The 22012-nt window shown below is 41.4% G+C and overlaps 1 protein-coding gene across 5 annotated transcripts in view; it reads right to left on the bottom strand.

Annotated features, from left to right (window-relative positions):
* ZMAT4 (zinc finger matrin-type 4) overlaps nt 1–22012 on the bottom strand; it is a 255411-nt gene that overhangs the window by 74059 nt on the left and 159340 nt on the right. For 4 of the 5 annotated variants that reach the window (XM_029064334.2, XM_029064333.2, XM_029064330.2 and 1 more), the window contains one exon: nt 14259–14486. The exons of the other annotated variant lie outside the window; for it this stretch is intronic. In XM_029064334.2, the coding sequence (XP_028920167.1) occupies nt 14259–14486 (228 nt within the window). The remainder of the gene's footprint in view (nt 1–14258; nt 14487–22012) is intronic. 5 annotated transcript variants of the gene reach the window in all.

The raw sequence follows: 22012 nt of genomic DNA on the forward strand, positions 1-22012 counted from the left end.
TAGTTATCCCGGGAATTGCAGCACACAGGATCAAAATTAATGACAATCTGGCTGACTCAGACTTCAAAAAGTCTGCCAACTCTACTCAATAGGTAATTTCATAAAATAGAAGCCTTCTAATCAAACAAGGGATTGGTAGAGTGATTCAGAAGAAGGAATTAACAGGCAGTTCCTTATTGTCTTGCAAAAGAGGGGGTTAGGGTCATCTGAGATAATGAAATGAAGCATATCTTCCCCAAAGTTTCATTAATGAAATGTCGAGATAGGAAATTTTTGTGAAATTAGCAGCTAGAGGGAAAGAAATTCCTGTATGAACAGCTGTGGCTTGGAGTCCCCTTCCTAGGTAACTGACTGGTTGCCATCACAAGGCTGTGATCAACTAAATAATCAGTGGTATTTACTGACTGCTTACTGTGTGCAGAGCACTGTACTAAGAACTTGGAGAGCACAATACAGCCAAGCAAATGGACACGTTCCCTGCCCTCTAGGAGTTTCCAGTCTAGATAGAAGCTTAAAGTCTAGAGGTCTTGCAAATTCCCTGTGGAAAATTTTGAGTCCAAGAAAGCCTTATCAGATCCCACACTAGAAAGGGGGTGTGGAATAACAGAGTCTCACTGTATTTGTCTTGTGATTTTTTGGAGAGGGTTTAATGATTCAGGCCTCAGATTATGGCCAGCTGCAATGTCTTGTGCATTCTTGCAGTTGGGAAAATGTTAAAAAATATCAAATCCTGACCAAAAAATAAGTGTCTTTGGCTTTTTGGAGGAAAAGCAAGTAAACAACTGACCCTTTCTGTTTCACTGTTTCCACTGATGATGGAATTTTCTTTACAAGGTTGTGAAGGGATAAATGGGGAAGGATGCAGTTGAAATTTACTTCACAAAGACCAAAATACATGCCTATTGGCTTGAATGTGTTGCACAAATGCTAAACATAAATTATTGATAACATATGTATCATAGGAGTATGTGAGCAGGAGACCTCCCAAAGTAGCATCCTTTTTGCAGGATACCCTTTAAACTAAAATAATAGGACCTGTTTGTCAGTCTGCATACTAGAGGGCCAAGGATTGGAAAGGCCTCATACATGGGATACTGCTGCTGTCCAGTAAGAAGGTCCATTCAAGAATGGTGTGAATATTCTCCCACAAATATAAGAACTCAATTAATATGTATTCTTTATAATTAATTATAGCTTTTTGTTTCTATTAATCATAGCCTTTTGTTTCTATTGTTATTCTTTGGTAGGATTAATGTGGACATCACTGGGAAAGATCAAGGTGAGCTATAAAAGTAAGCAGATTAAGGAACCTAATCTGGATATATTTGCTTCCACAGACCACCCCTCTCCCGATCTTCAAATCGTATCTCCTCTCAGAGCTCTTCCCTGACTAAACCCTCATTTCCTCACACTATTCCATCCTTCCTTCTGTGTAGCCTATCCACTAGGGTCTCTTCCTTTAAAGCACTTTCTATTCAACTCACCCCCAGCTCCACAACACTTAGTGTACATAATGGTTACATTCAGCTTCTTCTCCTATCTGCAATTTATTTTAATGTCTGTCTCCTCCACTACAGTGTAAACACCTGGAAGGCAGGGATAATATCTAACATCTCTATTTTATTGTATTCTCCCAAGCACTTAATACAGTGCTCTGCACACAGTATGTGCTTAATAAATACCATTGATTGGCTGACTGAACTTCTTGCAAAAAAATAGGACTGGAAGGGGAATGGGTCAGAATAGGGTTGGGCCAATGGCAGGGAAATTCTGCTACCGATGACTCAAGGAGGGGTTTGAAAGCAAAAAGACAGCCAAGTTGGGGATCCATGGGGTGATGACATTAAATAGAGACATTGTGTAAAATTCATTGAACCTGGGTTTGTCAAAATAAAAGCCAAGAAAAGATTGTCCATGGTCTCTTCCTTGGTGAGGTGGTCCCAAGACCTGGTAATAAGTCAGTTTTGAAAATTGCTAGTGTCTTCACTAGCGTGGATGGTCGACTTGCACAGGCTGCAGGTATCAGTGGATAAACAGATGCTAAGTGGATAAGCAGACTATGCAGATGTTACCTCATCTGTAAAATGGGGTTAAAGACTGTGAGCCCCATGTGGGACAGCGACTGTGTCCAACTTGATCTGCTTGAATCTACCCCACTGCTTAGAACAGTGCTTGACACAAGGTATTTAACGAATACCATCATCATTATTATTATTATCATCATTATTATGCAGGAATCACCAAGGTTGAAAGAGGGTTTGGACATATGGAAAGATCCTCAAGGAGAAATACTTGCGGCACCTGAATCAGAGCTCCTACTTGAGTCAATGCTGAAGCCTCCTAAAAATGGCAATAATTCCAGTGATGGGGTTTACTAAGTGCTTATTATGGGTCAAACACTCTGCTAAACACTGTTGTAGATAATAGATATTCATATTAATCACATCCTCTGTCGGTTCAGGCTCTACCATTTGTCTGCTATGTGATCTAGGGTTTAACTTCTAGGATTTAACTTCTTTGCCTCAGTTTCCTTATCAGTAAAATGTGGATAAAATAACTGTGGTATTTGTTAAGTGCTTAGCATGTACCAAACACTGTACTAAGCAGTGGGGTAGATACAAGATAATCAGATAGGACACAATCTCTGTCCCACATGGGACTCACAGTCTAAGAAAGAGGGAGAACAGCCATTGCACCCCCATTTTATAGAGAAGGAAACTGAGGCCCAGATAAGTTAAATGACTTGCCCAAGGTCATATAGCAGGCATGTGGTAGAGCTGGGACTAGAACCTGGGTCTCCAGACTCTCAAGCTCATGCTGTCTCAATACCTTATAGACACAGCTAGGAAAATTAAGTCTCTTTACCTGGGTCTCTCCCTCAAGCAGTGGAATGTAGTGAGGGAAACCAAGTCATGCAGTGCATAACCAATCAGCTTGGGACTTGTGACATAGGCTGATGCAAACACGAGTCTGTTTGTGCACTAAAATCTTTTAATGCAGCTAGTGTTGGAAATAAATTATGCTTCCAGGAAAGACAGTTCAGCAAATCAAGATCACCCCTGGGACTTCCCTTTCTGTATTGTTGGAGGCACTTTTTAGGAGGTTCAGTAGCATCTTTCATTTTACCCAATTTAAAGTTCAAACCACGATCTGGCAATTATTAGCCCTGCAGCTGGAATCTGCAGGGACATAATCATAATGGTATTTGTTTATTCATTCAATAGTATTTATTGAGTGCTTATTATGTGCAGAGCACTGTACTAAGTGCTTGGAATGTACAATTCGGCAACAGAGACAATCCCTGCCCAATGACAGACTCACAGTCTAAACAAATAAATTTTGGTATTTATCAAGCTCTTAATATGTATAAAGCACTGTTCTAAGCGCTGGGGGGATACAAGGTGATCAGGTTGTCCCACGAGGGACTCACAGTCTTCATCCCCATTTTACAGATGAGGTAACTGAGGCTCAGAAAAGTTAAGTGACTTGACCAAAGTCACACAGCTGACAAGTGGCAGAGCCAGGATTAGAACCCATGACTTCTGACTCCCAAGCCCGGGCTCTTTCCACTGAGCCACGCTGCTTCTCTATGTGCCAGGCACAGTACTAAGCGCTGGGGCGGACACAAGCAAATTGGGTTGGACACAGTCCCTGTCGCATGAAGTGATCACATTCTCGCTTCTCATTTTACAAATGAGATAACTGAGGCACAGAGGAGTTAAGTGACTTGCCCACGGTCACACAATAGACAAGTGGCAGAGCCAAGATTAGAACCCATGAACCTCTAACTTCCAGGTCCATGCTCTATCCACTCCGCCATGCTGCTCTTCTGATATTTCAGACAAGAAGCGACTGTGAGGCAGCCACTATAGGATGCACTTACAGCCTGCCTTTCTGGAACACTCCCACAGGCTCCTCCTCTCCAGTGTATTGCTCATATGGTTGTCTTCTAGGGTTGCCTCTGCTAAGGTCGGAAATGGCAAACTAGCAAAAGATCAACTTCTTAATCCTGTGCTTTTTAGAAAGTGCATTTTCTTTTCTAGGTTTGGTTTGCTGCCCAGTTATTTAAAAGATATACTAGTGAGCTGTCTAGGCAGATAATTTGTCATTGCAGAGAAAGACGCAGGTGAAGCTAAGGATATAAACGCCAGTGGAAAAAAGAATAGACAGAAAAAATTTTAAAACTGCTTTCATCTACAGAACAGTGCATATCAAAAAAGGAAATGACATGTATAGCTTAACAAAACCTGAACTTTTCGAACATTGGACTACTCACATAGTTAATGAATTATTAGAGAATTAACTCAATGCTGAAAAGAAGGGGACAGTTTAGAGACAGGCAAACCCAAGAAAAAATTACATATCAAAACAAGAAGAACATGATCATCTCTGTAATCATTATCAACTGTATTTATGTGGATGACTGTACCAGTTCTGCATTTTTGCTTTACGCAATTTCCAAAATCTTGCTAAAGGATTAGGGAAGGACAAAATCTTTAAAGCACTATATTCTTTGAATGACACCTGGCAAGTTAATCTTTTTCTGAATTTTCAGACTCTTGATCTGGATACAGCAGCCAATAATGTCCTACTAATAGTGATGGGATAAAGAGGAGTTTTTCCCCCTGTGTTATTCCTAGATTTGTTCAGATCCCAGTGGAAAGAGCACAGGACTGGGTGTCAGAGGACCTGATTTCTAATCCTAACTCCACCACTAGACTGCTATGTGACCTTGCGCAAGTCTTTCTGGTACCTCAGTTTTCTCACATATGAAAAGGGAATTCAGTACTTGCTCTCACTTCCCCTGAGACTGTGAGATCTATGGGAGATAGGGACTGTTTCTGACCTGATGATAATAATAATAATGCTATTTTGTTAAGTTTTTACTATATTCCAGGCACTGTACTAAGGGTTGGGGAGCATACAAGCAATCGGGTTGGATACAGTCCCTGTTCCACATGGGGTTCACACTCTCAATCCCCATTTTACATATGAGGGAACTGAGACACAGAGAAATGGAGTGATTAGCTGAAGGTCACACAGCAGACAATCGGCAGGGCCGGTATTAGAACCCATGACCTTCTGACTCCCAGGCCCATGATCCATCCACTATACCATGCTGCTTCTAAACTTGAACTTGAATCTACTTTAACTTTAACTTGAATCCATGCCAGTGCTTAATATACAGTAATTGCTTAATATATTATTATTATTAGAATGACCAAAATAGGTGATGCCACATATTATTTTGCACTGTAGGAAAGAAATCTGCTGAGACCTGAATAGACTGAATAGGGCTCTGGGAGAGTCAAATGGCTAGTGTGCCCTAAGGGATTTGTAAAAAGAGAATGACTTCAAGTCTGTGCCTGCTCCAAAGGAATAATAATATTTAATGTTTGACCATTCAGAAAACCCCTCCAAACTCAGCATCCAGAAGTTGTTTGGCAGGTGGTAGAATCAAGCAGAGAAGCGGCGTGGCTCAGTGGAAAGAGCCCGGTTTTGGGAGTCAGAGGTCATGGGTTCGAATCCCAACTCTGCCACTTGTCAGCTGTGTGACTGTGGGCAAGTCACTTAAATTCTCTGTGCCTCAGTTACTTCATCTGTAAAATGGGGATTAACTGTGACCCTCACGTGGGACAACCTGATTACCCTGTATCTACCCCAGCGCTTAGAACAGTGCTCTGCACATAGTAAGCGCTTAACAAATATCAACATTATTATTATTATTATTTTAAGTCCCTGGGGCTATGGGCACTTAGTTTTAGGGGATGCCTGGAAGCACCAACAACCCTGAGGGAAAAGACCAGAGGAGATTTCCCTGCCCTATTCTTTCCCACTATGATGGCAAGATGAGGGCATGACAATGGAGTAAAAGAGCAGAATCACCTGCAGTTATTGCAGTGATTCCACTCTTTTTACTGATCCCCTTGGATAGAGCTTCAGATAATACTGCATCCTATAACCCATCATTGACTTCAGAGCTTGATCTGGGAAGGAAACAGCATAAAAAGAAGCAATGCAGTCTAGTTGATAGAGCATGGGCCTGGGAGTCAGAAGGATCTGGGTTCTAATCCTGGCTCTGCCACTTGTCAGCTTTTTGACATTGGGCAAATCACTTCACTTCTCTGCACGTCAATTATCTCATTTGTAAAAGGGGGATTGAAACTGTGAGCCCTTTGAGGGACAGGGACTGTCTCTAACCCAATTTGCTTGTATCCACCACAGCACTTAGTACAGTGCTTGGCACATAGAAAGTGCTTAACAAATACCACAATTATTATTATCATAATTATTATTAAAAAGCTTCTGTTCCACTCACTGAGACCCACCAAAGGCCAGCTTGCTATGGGATGCAGCTTTCTCTGCATTGTCATTATTGTCTAGCAGACTAGATAACTAGGTTGTAAACTCCCAAAGGGCAAGGATTGTTACCATTGCCTCTATTGTGTTGTAATTATTATTATTATTATTGTACTTTTTAAGTGATTACTATGTGCCAGGTACTGTACTAAGTGCTGGGGTAGATACAAGCAAATTAGGTTAGAGACAGTGATGGGGTAGGCACAAGTTAATCAGGTTGGACTGAGTCCCTGTCCCATATGGAGCTCATAGACAATCCCCATTTTAAAGATTAGGTAACTGAGGCCCAGAGAAGTGAAGTGACTTGCCCAAGGTTACACAAAAGACCAGGATTAGAACCCAGGTCCTTCTGACTCCCAGCCCTGTACTCTATCCACTAAGCCACACTGCTTCTAATAATAATAATTATCAAGGGTTTACAGTGCACCAAGCAGTATACTTACCTCTGGGGTAGATAAAAATAATTGGATTGGACACTATCCCTGTCTCACATGGGATCACAGTCTAAATAGGAGTATTTTATGGCCCTTTGCAAACCCAGCACTTAGTACAGTGCATGTCACACAGAAAATGCTTAAAATGTACCATGATTATTAAGTAGGAGGGAATAGGATTTATTCCTCATTTTACAGATGAGGAAATTGCAGCACAGATAACCAAAGTGACATGCCCAAGGTCACACCAGCAGGCAAGTGATGCAGTCAGAATTAGAATCCAGATCCTCTGACTCCCAGGCCTGTGCTCTTTCCACTAGGCTATGCTGCTTCTCTCCCAAGCTTTAGTTTAGTACTCCATTGCTGACAATCCTAAAAGAACTGCTCCCTATCCCTTAGGGAGGTGGCATGTGCAAACACATACACACACACACACACAAGTCTGCTAAGAACAGATCCATTTATTGAATTTTCGGTGGGGGAAAAAAAACAATTTGACCTGAGTCTACAGTGGATTATTATGGGTTTTAACAAGAGTCTCTGACTTCTGGTCTCTCTGCAAATCAGCTGCTGCTGGGCAATATTGTTATACAACTGTGGCACTCCACTATTCTCAGTGGCTACATACTGACATCATTTTAGGTCTATGCATAATTTTTACTTATAAAAGACTTTTTTTTAGTTTATCTCCCATTTTGACATTTGAGTGACAAAGGAGTCAGATCAATCTGGGGGGCCTGGAGACTGGGATCTCAGAACAACCTAATTTGGGTTTGCCTAAAGCCCCAACATTAAATAGATGAAAGGACTTCAATTACCCTACTTTTCACTGGAAGGAAGATCTAGGTTGCAGCTAATGCTGCATCAGCATGGTCCAGGGTCAATGCAGTCAGAGGGCAGTTTGCCATTAACTGCACAAATCCTAGACAAGTTTGCCACTGTTGGTATTGGAACTCTTCTTGCAGTAAAAATAGCAACCTGAGCAATACCGTTCATTCGATTATTATAGGACAGGTTTTCAGATGTAGCCCAAGGCTTAAAAGGAGATTTAATATTTCCCTTCATAACCAAATGACCAAAGATTAAATGTTGAACTGGTAAAAGAATTCCAGTTTTTCACACTATTAAAATTTGCTCTCATTTTCAATGTAGGTCTCCAGAAGCCCATTCAGATCCCTTATGATCTATATAGTTTCCAAATAAAATGCACATGTTGGTGAATGATATCAGTTAAAGATGAGATTCCCCTAAGTAAGAAGGCTTTGCAAAGAGAGCCATAGGATTCCAGTGATTTCAATCATTCCAAGAATCTCTTGCGTGTACACTGAACCTCTGGATGACTCTGAAGTTCATTCAATAGTATTTATTGAGCGCTTACTATGTGCAGAGCACTGTACTAAGCGCTTGGGATGAACAAGTCGGCAACAGATAGAGTCAGTGGTATAACCAAGAAGAAAGTTTTGCTCAACAAGAGCCAACTTCCATAAGGCACACACCAAACTCTATGAATATACATATATTTCCATCCACTGGGTACTTATTCAGCTTTCTATTTGTGAATTTCTATCCTTGATGTTTTAGGCACTAATTTGTGTCTTTCTGCCCCATTGGGAGACAAGCTTCTCTTTGGATGGAATTCAGTCTTGACCTTCCCCTCACTGTGCAGCAGTCTCTACAAACCTCATAAAACGTTCAGTAAATAATTTTGACAGACCTGACTAGCTGACTAGATGGTGTAAATTCTATCAAAATATGTTCATGTAAAAATAGGCATTCAGAAAAGACACGTCACTTTAAAAAAATGTGTTCACCTTCCAGAGCCATGCTAACACAGAGTAGGAGAATAAGAAGTGACTTTTAAATAATTAAAAAAAAGAGTGCCATTTGGTCCCACAATTTCATCTGAGAGATAGACACGCAGGGTTTAGAATAGCGGTAAAATTCTTTCAATGAAAAAAGTAAGTTTCTGCTCACTTCACATCTTTTCAGAAAGATCCTTATTCCGGAAATGAATGCAGGACATTAACAAGGGACACAGCTACTCAGGAGCCAAAGTAATTGATGCATATTCCTATATAAATTTGTGAAAAATATTATACTTTGCATTTAAGAAAAATGACTCTTTCTCCTTAGCTTAATTTGAACTACTGAGACTTTCAATCAATACCAACAAAGAAACTCAGTGCCTTGAGGGTGAAATATTAATTGTTTAATAAATTCACATGATGATGCCTTCCTGAATAGAGGCAGAAAAGTCATTTTAAAAGCAAAATGACTTTTTCCTTTATCTGGATTAGCGTTTCTATAAGAAGATGTTAGTTTTTCATAGATGGCAGGACTGGGTCTATTACAATAGCACCATGCACAGTGTCTCTATTGTCCTTCTGCCAATTTGGGCTGCCAAACTTAGTAAAGGTAGCCAGCAACAACTTTCAAAAAACAAATACACTGCAACTTTGGGAGGGCTTTAGCTAGGATGAATATATCTATACTCCGCATAATTTCCAGTGTCTGTAGAGTCTCACTGGGACCAGAGGCTGGCAAGAGTAATAATACAAGCAGTAGTAATAGTGGTGTTTATTGAGTACCCACTTAATGCATGGACTGTACCACTGCACTTGGGAAGTACAGAATAATGAAGTGACAAAGTCCCTGTCCACAAATAATTTACACAGTAATGGGGTGTGCAGACAAATAATAATAATAATATTTAAGCTCTTACTGTGTACCAGGAACTGTACTAAGTGCTGAGGATGAATACAAGGAAATTGGGTTGGACACAATTCCTGTCCCACATCAGGCTCACAGTCTTAATCCCCATTTTACAGATGAGGTAACTGAGGCACAGAGAAGTGAAGTGACTTGCCCAAGGTCATACAGCAGACAAGTGGCAGAAGAACCCATTACCTTCTGAATTACTAGGCATGGCAGTTCTCCCAGGCCAGATACAACTAGAATGCCCCCCAAAAATTGAGCAGTTGTGTATATATATGAGTGCTAAGGAGGATGTAAATAAGTTTGTAATTGCTAGAGTTGGTTGAAATGATGAGATAGCTCAGGGTGCTGGGGAATTAATTGGAGACAGCTTGGTGGAGGCTGTGGGATTTTAGGGGGGATTTGAATGTAGGGGGATTTGAATGTGCTCTGTCAGATCTGGGGAGGAAGGGAGTTCAAGCTGGTGGCAAACAATGTGAGGGAAGAGGTAGAGGTGGGAGAGTAGAGATTGAGGTAGTTAGAACATTGGCTTGGGAAGAATGAAGAGAGTGAATTTGGGAGCACAAAAGGTAAAGTGCAGGCAGAGGGTGGAGAGTCTTGAAACCAATGGTGAGGAATTTTCACTGGATGCAAAGAAACACAGGTAGTTGCCAGACCCTGACTCCTGGTTGGTGATCTGGAAGTATACTCTTGCTATTTGTGTTTTCAAGAATTAGCTTGAAAGGTGTGGGCATTTACTGAATGGAAACATTTGGTAGGTCTGCTCATAAAATCATCTACAGAAGTTTAAAGGGTTGGAAGGGAACTCAAGAGGACATATAGACTGAACCCCTACCTCCAGGCTGGTTAGTTCCTGAGGCTTACCCAGGGCAGAGGCAGGGCTAGTTTTCTGTGGTTGTGTGGAGCTAATTTATAATAGCCTGACGAGAAGAGGGTCGAAAATACAACCTCTGAGGCTCATCAGGCAGGTAAAGTTAATCCTCTTTAGGATTTCATATCAGAAACTGTCTGGAAAATAAAACCCATCTAACAAAGACAGCATGAGAAACAGCATAGTCTAGTGGATAGAGCACAGGCCTAGGAGTCAGAAGGACAAGTCAGGGTGATGCAGAGGGAAGTTGAAGAGAAGGAAAAGAGGGCTTAGTCAGGGAAGGCCCCTGGGAGGAGATGTTCTTTCAATAAGCCTTTGAAGGGGAGAAGAGTAATCATTTGTCAGATATGAGGAGGGAGGATGTTCCAAGCCAGAGGCAGGATGTGGGTGAGAGGTCAGTGGTGAGACCGATGAGTCCTAGGTACAATGAGATTATCATTAGAGGAGCAACGTGTGTGGGCTGAGTTGTAGTAGGAGAGCAGCGAGGTAAGGTAGGATGGGGCAAGGTGATTGAGTGCTTTAAAGCTGATGGTGAAAGAGTTTCTCTTTGATGAGGAGGTGGATGGGCAACCAAGGGAATTCTTGAGGAGTGGAAAAACATGGGCTGAATATCAAAACGACCCAGGCAACAGAGTGAAATATAGATTGGAGTGAGGTCAGCAGGAGGCTGATACAGTAATCAAGGAAGAATAGGATAAGTGATTTTAACATGGTAGCAGTTTGGATGAAGTGGAAATGATAGATTTTAGCAATATTATGAAGGTTGAACTGACAAGATTTAGTGATGGACTGAATATCTAGACTGAATGAGAGAGAGGGTTCAAGGATAATATTAAGGTTATGGGCTTTGTGAGACAGGAAGAATGGTAGTGCCATCTCAGTGATGGGAAAGTCAGTGGGAGGTCAGGGTTTGGGTGAGAAGACTAGGAGTTCTGTTTTAGACATGTTAAGTTTCAGATGATGGGAGGACATCCAAATAGAGATGTCGTGAAAGTAAGAGGAAATACAAAACTGCAGAAAAGAAAAGAGATTGGGGCTGGAGATGTAGAATTGGTTATCATGTACATAGAGGTGATAGTTGATGCCATGTGAGCCAATAAGTTCTCCACAGGAGTGGGTATAGCTGGAAAATAGAAAGTGATCCATACTAAACCTTGAGGGACACTGACAGTTAGTGGGTGGGAGGCACAGAAGGAGGACATAATAGAAATTGAGAATCAGCAGTCAGAGAGGTAGGGGGAGAACCAGGCCAGGACAGGTCAGTAAAGCCGAGGTTGGATAATGTTTCCAGGAGAAGGGGGTGGTCGACAGCTGAGAGGTTGAGGAGGATTAGAATGGAGTTGAGGCCATTGGAATTGGCAAGATGGAGATCATTTGTGACCTTTAGGAGGGCAGTTTCTGTGGAGTGAAGGGGAGAGAAGCCATATTGGAGGGAGTCAGGGAGAGAATTGGAGGAGAGAAACTTGAGACAGTGGGTGTACATAACTCTCTCAAGGACTTTGTAGAGGAATAGTTTACTTTTTTCTTCTATTTCCTTTTAGTTTCAGATTCCCAAGAAACTCTTTTTAGGAGGTTAGAAGAATATCTAAGGGCACTTGCTGAAGGAGAATGTTTTTTCTCTTAGCCTAGTGAGATTGGGAGCCCTGGGAGGAAACAGGAATGACTCAGAAAATGTAGTCAGGGCCAATAAAAAAGTTACCAACCAAACTGAATTTTGTGGTTTATGATACTGGTTTTTGAAAATGGTCTAAAAATGGTATACATCTGTCCTGCATTTGGAAAACCCATGACTGGGTTAAGGGCAGCAGATTAAAAATCTGTAAAAACTAAACATAAATATGCAAAAATAAAAACATCCTTATGTTGGCCTGGTTATTCTTTTTCAATCCCGAATGCTATAGAGGTAGCACAGCAACATATGCTCACTGAGTGATAGAACGCGGAATTGGTCAATGTATGTATATAAAGTGATAGCTAGTGCCAGGATGCAATCTGCTTTCATTTTTGAAACCTTTAAAACAAAGTTGATAACTCCTTAAAATGGGAAGCTGGTGAACATACTGCTAATATTTCCTAAAACAATTCACTTGCTAATAGCAAAAACTCCATATCACTATGAGAGAGAGTTGTTCAGAACCCTCTCTTTTGCCTTAATTGTATAGTTAACTAAAATGCTCCTCTCTCTCTCTCAGACAGCATACAGGTTTTGTGGGTTTTTTTTACAATTGAGCACTGGGAATCAGAATATTAAATTTAAGATACATTTATAACACAATGTTTTCCATTTGCGTATTTCTTGTAACTAAGAGGAAAACATTCTGAAAGATCTATGAAATATCCTCTGCTAACACTGTACCTTAATTTTGCTCCACTTCCATAATTTTATCTTTTTGGTACACTATGCATGATGAATTTCCACCTCGAAAATAGAAACTGCTCCAAGTCAGAAGTTTATGTTGCAAGATAAATTGAATTTTGGTAGATGATCTCTTAGGTATTTGAAAGTGGTGGAATTTTAAGATTCCATAATTCAATGACTTCCTTTGGTTTTTGTATTTGTGAAGAGGAGGGTGTTTTGTTCTCATTCTTTTAATTAAAACCATAGAAGGATGGATCAAGAATCAACTGAGGTCAACAATCTTTCATAGCATCTTCAGGAACACTAATGAGATAATCAGGATGTGCAGATTTATACAAATTATATCCAAGCCCATTTTTGATGGTTCATTATTCTAAAATATAGAGTTTTTCATGTGGAACATCCATCCTTTTAAATACTCAGTTATACGCATATGCATGCATATTCTCCACTTAAAAATGTTTTCTCATTCGTGATTTTCATTTCAATCATTAAAAAACCATCATGAATGGCTATGATCATAGCATGGGCTCAGTCAGAAGCAACTACAGCAACCGCCTGTGTGAAAGAATCACCAGAGTGACCAGCTCACCCAGTTTTAGCATATATTTAATCTTTAAAGAAATGAATAAAGCAAGTATCATCAAGATGGCACATGTATTGGCTGATAAGGTTAAATCCAAGGACAGTGTTCAATGCTAACAGTATTTCAGGTGCTACTGAGTCACAGGCTTATTGAATTATCAAGTCAAGGTGCAGCTTTTTTTGTCTTCTGTATAAAAGACAAGCTGCTGAAATGTTACAGAATTCAGAAGCCAAGTCATTAAGACAATTGTCTTGACATAAAAGATGCAGTGCTGATAACTAGGGAGAAGGGAGATGATTTTGCTCTGGTAACAACTATTCTTTGCATAGTAATGGCTGGCATAAAGCATAAACAAAGCACTATTTGTCTCTTTTAGTGTCCTGCCATGGCTAGATTGCCAAGAAGATTGTATATTCTTATGGGAAGAAGGAACTGAGGGTAAATCTTTGGCTTTTGAGGGACCTGTCTTCCGGAACCTTCAGGATAGCATAGGAAACTGCTCAAGACAAAGAAGGACTAAGAGGGTGATAAAAAAACAACTGGCCCTTTCCGGCACAGATGACACAATGTACTGAAACCCCAAGTACCTAAAAATGCAGGCTTGTTTAGTTTTTGCCATGAAATATAACGAAGAAACAACTTTCAAAGCAGCATCAGCTTTCACTAGAAGTGATCGACCCAGGGGCAAGAGCCATCAAAATTAGAAATGGAAACCTCTGAGAGAATATTCCTTTTGCTAGGCTTTTTTGTTCTCCGTTCAGTCCCCACTTTGTAAAAGGTAAGAATCACCCTGGAGTGGAAAGGGCAGCAGAGTCACTTCCAACTATTAAAATAATGTCCAGAGAGAGGAAAAAGGAACCCCAACTAAAGTGATGTCATCGCAATTGATCTCAAACTACTTCTTGTTCAAGTGATCAGAATTGGAGTGCTTACCTCTCAACTCCCCCAGATCCAGGGTCTTTCCTAGTTGTTCTAATAAATCAGCCCTTGCTGCATTCTTTTTGTGTTTTTTGCCATCATAATGTTGTTGTGCCATCATAGGGTTATTAAACCAGGCCACACAAAGCTGGCAGTATCTGTCTGAGTCTCTTCTTTGATAAGCTGAAGCAACCATTGGGGAATTGTCCACGTTGGGCTGCTTTAGCGAACTCAGAGCAGTGTCTGTAATAGGAAATGATCAGAAATAGAGGTTAGTACGATGTCTGAGCTTGAAACAGATTCCAACATTATCTCTTAGAGAAACTAAGAGGTCAAACAGAGCAAGTGAATGGGTTGCAAAGGGAGTTTTTCTCCTTTTTGAAGCTGAGATCCTAGTGAGTGCTCATAGTTTATTGATCACCACTGGGCTTTCACATTCGGTTATGCAAAACGGTATAATTGGAAGAACTTTCCCTGAGAGGAAAACAGGATGCCTTTCACAGACTCAGAAAATCATTTATTAATCAACGTGAAATCAATACTGAAATCAAACTTTTTTTTTGAAGTAGAATGTCCCAAGCTGTATGGCTGCCAAGAGAAGTCTACCCTTTCAGTTCAAGCGAAGTTATTCATGACAGTTTGAATGGTGCCACTGAAAAATCTCCCACCTCTATTTACTCTATTGCACTCTCCCAAGAGGCAGTAAAGCCTCTGTGCACAGAAGGCACTCAATAAATACCACTGATTGAGTGATTTTTTTGACACTAGAGAATACATCCTACTGGCAAGAGAAAAAATTCAGAGGTTTATATTGCACCTGCTAAGGAAGTAATACTTATGGCATACCTTTTTAATTTATAAGTGCTGGAATTTAGAACCATTATGTGTTGAAAGTTGTTGCTCAATGAGGAAGTTGAAAAAATTACCCCAAGAACTTCAGGGTAGAAGTTCCTTGTCTAAACAAAGGAAATTTACCATGTGCTTCTCTAGATTTGGAAAACCTCCTTTATAGAGGGTAAGGACTCTCACCATATGTGTTTACAGTACATTTGGTCTAGAAGAAAGGAAACTTGAACTTTAAAAGGTCATCAGTGACAAAGATATTAGCTATTAGGTAAGACACTTGCTTACATTTTGAACTGAGCTATTAAGTAATGGATAACATTAAAATGCCACCGTCCCCTTTATGGCTCCCAGCTTTCCTTACAATTTATTCTGGCATGTATTTACTTTTGGGAATATGATCCTGAACTGAAATGTTTTAATGAGAAAACAAGAATTTTCACATAGTTCATTAAACATAATGCATTATTAGCAGCATCTTATGAGTGCCTCTGCAGTGCCAAATACAATTGATAAAACAGATAAATAGCATTGCTTAAAAGATTAATAAAATATAATGTTGTGTTGGTAGAATATATACTATTGGTACTTACAAATTACTATTATTTCATGTTTTTACTTTTTGGATAAAATACCTGACAGAATGTAACATATAAACTGTAAATTCCTTGTGGGCAGGGACTGTGTCTACCACCTCTATTGTACTGTAGTCTCCCAAGGGCTTATTAGTAGTGTTCAGCATAGAATAAGCACTCAATAAATACCCCTGATTGACTGATATAGATTTCTTCATGTGCAAAGATGTCTTTACTGGCTGCCAGTGAGATCTCATCCAACTGTGAAGCTGAAAAGATGGAGGTACATCACAGAGTTGTAAAGATAGAGCTTTGCTGAGCTGACATTTGCCACTTGCTTGAACGTTTTTGTCCCAGTCTTCCTGAAGCTTCTGCTGATTGTAGCCTGCTAGGGTGATCTGTCTACTATTACAGGGGCCTTTTAACAGTTCCCTGGTAGGTCACAGTGTTAGAAAGTATGCTTCCCTATGCTTTAAAACATTTATTCTGCCCTTCCTGTTTGTATATTCACCTTCCAATTCACCATGCCATAGCTACTTGGGCATCCATTTTTCTATCATTTCCCACCAGTGGATCTGGGTTGCATTGAGAATCGTCTCAGTGATGGCTGCTGGCTACATTCCTAGGCTTCACTGCCATTATCTTGGTCTGCAACTGGCTGTTGCAAATGACTTGTAGAAAATACAGATACTGACGAAACCACTCAAGAAGCTGAGAAGTAACATGACCTAGTGGAAAAAGCATGGGCCTAGCTATCAGAATGACCTGAGTTCTAAACCTGGCTCTGCCACTTGTTTACTATGTGATCTTGGGCAAGTCAGTTAACTTCTCTGTGTCTCAGTTACCTCAACTGTAAAATGAGGATTAAGACTGTGAGCCCCAAGTGAGACATTGACTGTCCAACCTGATAAGCTTGTATCTACCCCAATAAATGCTTAGTACAATGCCTAGCCCAGAGTAAGTACTTAACAAATAACATTAAAATAAAACAAGCTTAATGCTGTGCCTTCTGGGATAGCTTCAATTCTCAGAATCCTATAGAAGATTGGACACTATTATTACTTCCCAGACTTTCACTTTGATAGAAGCTTTAATATCCTACTGCCAGATAGAGTTTGGGGACAATATCCCCAAAGGCATGCTGGCATTTTTATTCTATTTTCTACTTCTTTATCTGTGCATCCCTGTATTATGAACTGCCTACTTCACTGAATCTGGTGATAACATTTAGTCCTGTGTGAGTGATGAAAATCTTTGGTTGTACATAGGGCCTCATTTAGGCTTTACCCCAGTTCAAAATAATCTCATGCCTCTTTATATGTAGTAGTCGCAATAGTATTTATTAAGCATTTCATTCATTCAGTAGTATTTACTGAGGCTTACTATGTGCAGAGCACTAAACTAAGCGCTTGGAATGTACAATTTGGCAACAGATAGAGACAATCCCTGCCCACTGATGCGCTTACAGTCTAATCGGGGGAGACAGGTGGACAAAACAAGACAACTTAATCATAATAAATAGAATCAAGGGGATGTACACCTCATTAACATAATAGGGTAATAAAAATATACACAAATGAGCACAGTGCTGGGGGTGGGGGGGAAGGGAGAGGGGGAAGAGCAGAGGGAAAGGGGGGAAAGGGGGTTTGCTGAGGGAAGGTGAAGGGGGGGCAGAGAGGGAGCAGAGGGAGCAGAGGGAAAAGGGGAAGCTCAGTCTGGGAAGGCCTCTTGGAGAAGGTGAGCTATCAGCAGGGCTTTGAAGAGGGGAAGAGAGTTAGTTTGGGGGAGGTGAGGAGGGAGGGCATTCCAGAACAGCAGCAGGACATGGGCCGGGATCGACGGCGGGATAGGTGTGAACGGAGGATGGTGAGGAGGTGAGCGGCAGAGGAGTGGAACGTGTGGGGTGGGCAGTAGAAAGAGAGAAGGGAGGAGAGGTAGGAGGGGGCAAGGTGATGGAGAGCCTTGAAGCCCAGAGTGAGAAGTTTTTGTTTCATTCAGAGGTTGATAGGCAACCAGTGAAGGATTTTAAGGAGGGGAGTGACATGCCCAGAGTGTTTCTGCAGGAAGATGAGCCAGGCAGTGGAATGAAGAATAAACTGAAGCGGGGAGAGAGAGGAGGAAGGGAAGAGAGAAATGGCTATCTTACTGGTATAGGCTCTCATAATATCCTGGCTGGATTATTGTGTCAGCCTTCTCTCTGACACAATAATCCAGCCAGGATATTATGAGAGCCTGTACCAGTAAAATAGCCGTTTGGAGATAGCCGTTTGGATGGAGAGGAAAGGGCAGATCTTGGCGATATTGTAAAGGTGAGACTGGCAGGCACTGGTGACAGATTGGATGTGTGGGGTGAATGAGAGAGCTGAGTCAAGAATGACACCAAGGTTGTGGGCTTGAGAGATGGGAAGGATGGTTGTACCATCCACAGTGATAGGGAAGTCAGGAAGAGGACACAGAGGGAAGATAAGGAGCTCAGTTTTGGACATGTTGAGTTTTAGATAACGGGCAGACATCCAGGTGGAGACGTCCTGGAGGCAGGAGAAGATAGAGCCTGAAGGGAGGGGGAGAGAACAGGGGAGGAGATGTAGATTTGTGGGTCATCTGCATAGAGATGATAGTTGAAGCCATGGGAGCGCATGAGTTCACCAAGGGAGTGAGTATAGATGGAGAACAGAAGAAGATCAAGAACTTACCCTTAAGGAACCCCTACAGTTAGAGGATGGGAGGGGGAGGGGGAGCCTGCGAAGGAGACCTAGAATGAATGGCCAGAGAGATAAGAGGAGAACCAGGAGAAGTTGGAGTCCGTGAAGCCAAGGTGAGATAAGTTGTGGAGGAGAAGGGGATGGTTTACAGTGTCAAAGGCAGCTGAGAGGTCGAGGAGGATTAGGATAAAGTAGGAGCCATTGGATTTGGCAAGAAGGATGTCATGGGTGACCTTTGAGAGAGCAGTCTCAGGAGAGTGGAGGGGACAGAAGCCAAATTGGAGGGGGTCCAGGAGAGAGTTGGAGTTAAGGAACTCTAGACAGAATGTAGATGACTCATTCTAAGAGTTTGGAAATGAAGGGTAGGCGGGAGATAGGGCGATAACTGGAAGGGGACGTGGGGTTGAGAGAGGGTTTTTTTTAGGATGGGGGAGACATGGGCATGTTTGAAGGCAGAGGGGAAGAAGCCATTGGAGAGTGAGTGGTTAAAGATAGAAGTTGAGGGGAGGAGGAGGGAAGGGGTGATGATTTTATAAGTTGAGCGGAAATGGGGTCCGAAGCACAGGTGGAGGGGGTGGCATTTGCTACGTACATGTGTCTCAGGGACAATCATTGGCCTTAAACAATTCCTGGATTACTTCTTTCTAAAATGGTCTTAGCCTAAGTGAGTTTAAAGGGTTTCAGAGTAGATTAGAAATGCATTTGAACTCTAGCTTCTAAGTTCCAGGTTACACATTCAAATGAGTGGCAGTGAATACACAGAACCAAACTGTACCTACCAAACTGCTTTACTCCAATGGTGAAAGGAAAAAGGCTCGACATGGCACCTTCAACTAGAATTTGGCCAACCATACCACTGTGGAGAAAGATAAGGATCTTGGAGGACTCAGTGAAGTCTTCACAGTTGTTGGGGTCAAATGATTTTTTAGGACTATGAAAACTAGAGACCTTGAAGTTTCTCCTTGTATTTCTCCTATATTTATTGTGATGTAATGTACCTGAAAAAACTTTGCAAGTTAAGTCTTGATTGACTTTAGAAAAGCTTTTGACTCAGTAAATTGTGATACCCTGTGGGCCAGTCTAACCAAATTTGGCTGTCCAAAATAGTTACTCTTAATGTATGGTGTTGAGAACTTAGAACATTTATCTGAACATAGTAGATGCTCAATAAATGCTAAAGAGCAAGAAAGGCAGGGAGGCAGAGGGACTGGGAGATAGGGAGAAAGAGAGGCAGGGAGGCAGAGAGTGACAAAATGCCTCTTTCTTCTTTGTAGTATACCACTCATTCATTGGCATTTATTTAGGGCTTTCTGTATACCCTCTTAAGCCCTGGGGAAGAATACAATAAAGAATTAATCATCTCATGATGTCATCTTTTATCACTGCATTATCTCTAACCTCACCAACTCTGAAATTCCTCCCTGACCACAACCTCCTTGCTTACCTTCTCTCTCTCTCACCTTCTCCCTCCCCAAATTACTGTCCTCCATCACAGAAACCTCCAAACCCTTGATCCCCTCCAATCATCCCAAGATGTCATGCCCCATTTGGTCTCCATACCCAACCCAACTCCACTTGAAGCACAAGTCCTTACCCTTCTCTTCACCCTCTCCCCTGAACTCAACTCCCTCACTCCCCTGCTCCTCCATTGATTTTGACCTGCAACCCATAGCCCTGAATCACCTACACAGTATGTTTCCTCCAATCTTGTGCTCAAGCCACAGAGTGCTGCTGATGAAAATCCAGACATCAGGCTGACTTTGGTCATTTCAAACTCATCTCAGCTCTCTCCTCTGCCTAGCAGCAATAATTCTCCCAGACTTATCAACTCCCTTACCCAAAGCCTGCACCGGCTTTTTCACGCTTTTAGCTTCTCTCTGAAATCCCCTGTATCCTGCTTCCTCTATATCTTGCCCCAGTGGCCTGGCTACCTATTTCACTGATAAAACTGGAACTATCAGGAGCAATTTCCCTATCAGTTAGTCAATCACTCATATTCACTGAGAACTTAATATGAGCAGAACACTGTACTAAACACTTTGGAAGGTACAGTATAACAGAGTCAGTAGAGACACTTCCTGCCCACAAGGAGCTTAAAGTAGGGGGGAGACAGACTTTAACATAATTAAATTATGGATTTGTACATAAGTGTTATAGGGCCGAGGGAGGGGTGAAAAAAGGGAGCAAATCCCTAAAATCTTCCCTACATCTCTCCAGTCCCTCCCGCCTCCTATGCCTTCTTCGACAGCAATATCACAGGAGATCTTCCATCTCCTCTAAAAATCCACCCCTTCCATCTGCTTCTCCAACCCTATCCCTTTGCACCTTATTAAAACACTTGTTCCCACCTTTCTTCCCTCCCTGAACACCAACTTCAATAGCTCACTCTCCAATGGCTCCTCTCCTACTGTTTTCAACATGACCATATATATCCCTATCCTCCCAAAGCTCTTCCTTAACCCCAAGGCTCCTTCCAGTTATTGCCCCATCTCCCTCCTACTCTTCCTCTCCACACTCCTTGAGTGAGTTGTTTATACCACTAGTTCCACTATATTCATGTTGGACAACCTGCTTATCTTGTATCTACTCCAGTGCTTACAGCAGTGCTTGGCACATAGTAAGTGCCTAACAAATACCATAATTATCATTATTACAAGCAAATCGGTTTGAACACAGTTATTGGCCCACATGGGGCTCACAGTCTTAATCCCATTTTACAGATGAGGTAACTGAGGCAAAGAGAAGTTAAGTGACTTGTCCCAGGTCCCACAGCAGGCAAGTGACGGAGCAGATATTAGAACCCAGATCCTTCTGACTCCCAGGCCCATGTTCTAGCCACTAGACAGTGCTGCTTCTTCTTGATTAATAAGGCACCTCTTAGTAAGTCCATGGTTCTTGCAGACTCCAGTGTGTTTCCATTTATCATGGTTTTGGGGTTGTAGTAGTTACTTTCTCAACTATAAAAAACACACCTTAATTTTTGGGTTGGTTTTCTCTGCCTCCAAGGGCCTCTTTCTCAGCAGAGGGAGGTAGGTTCACATTAAGGTTGTAAGTTTTCTGCCCTCTCGGGAGGTTTTCTTGCGATCTGTGATGAAGGGTGGTCTATCTATATATTTCAACATGCTCTGGTGGTATAATTACACAACAAATGACATTCTGTTACAAGACTTTCCTTGGAATAATAATAGCTGAAACCTTGGGGATTTGAGGGGTTGGGGACCAAGAGAAATGATATAACTTCATTGTCTGATTTGCTTAAAGATTGTAGTAAGCAAGATAATAATTATATTTGGTTACATAAAAAGAACCCAAATCCCTGTAATCTTTCCATAGAAACAAGCATATCAGATTGGAAACAGTCCATGTCCCATATGGGGCTCACAGTTTAAATCACCATTTTACAGATGAGGTAATTGAGGCACAGAGAAGTTAAGTGACTTGCCCAAGGTCACACAGCACACATGTGGCAAAGCTGGAATTAGAACCCAGGTCCTTCTGACTCTCAGGCCTGTGTTCTATCCACTAGGCCACATTTCTGCTCTGAGTTCATCTGAGTTAGTATAATTACACATATTCAGTTGAGCAGTATGTAAAAAGATCTACATTCACTTTTTTCTAGGCAATTACTTTTACTTCTAAATTTTCTTAC

Source organism: Ornithorhynchus anatinus, chromosome 5, assembly GCF_004115215.2.
Source record: "Ornithorhynchus anatinus isolate Pmale09 chromosome 5, mOrnAna1.pri.v4, whole genome shotgun sequence".
NCBI lineage: Eukaryota > Metazoa > Chordata > Mammalia > Monotremata > Ornithorhynchidae > Ornithorhynchus > Ornithorhynchus anatinus.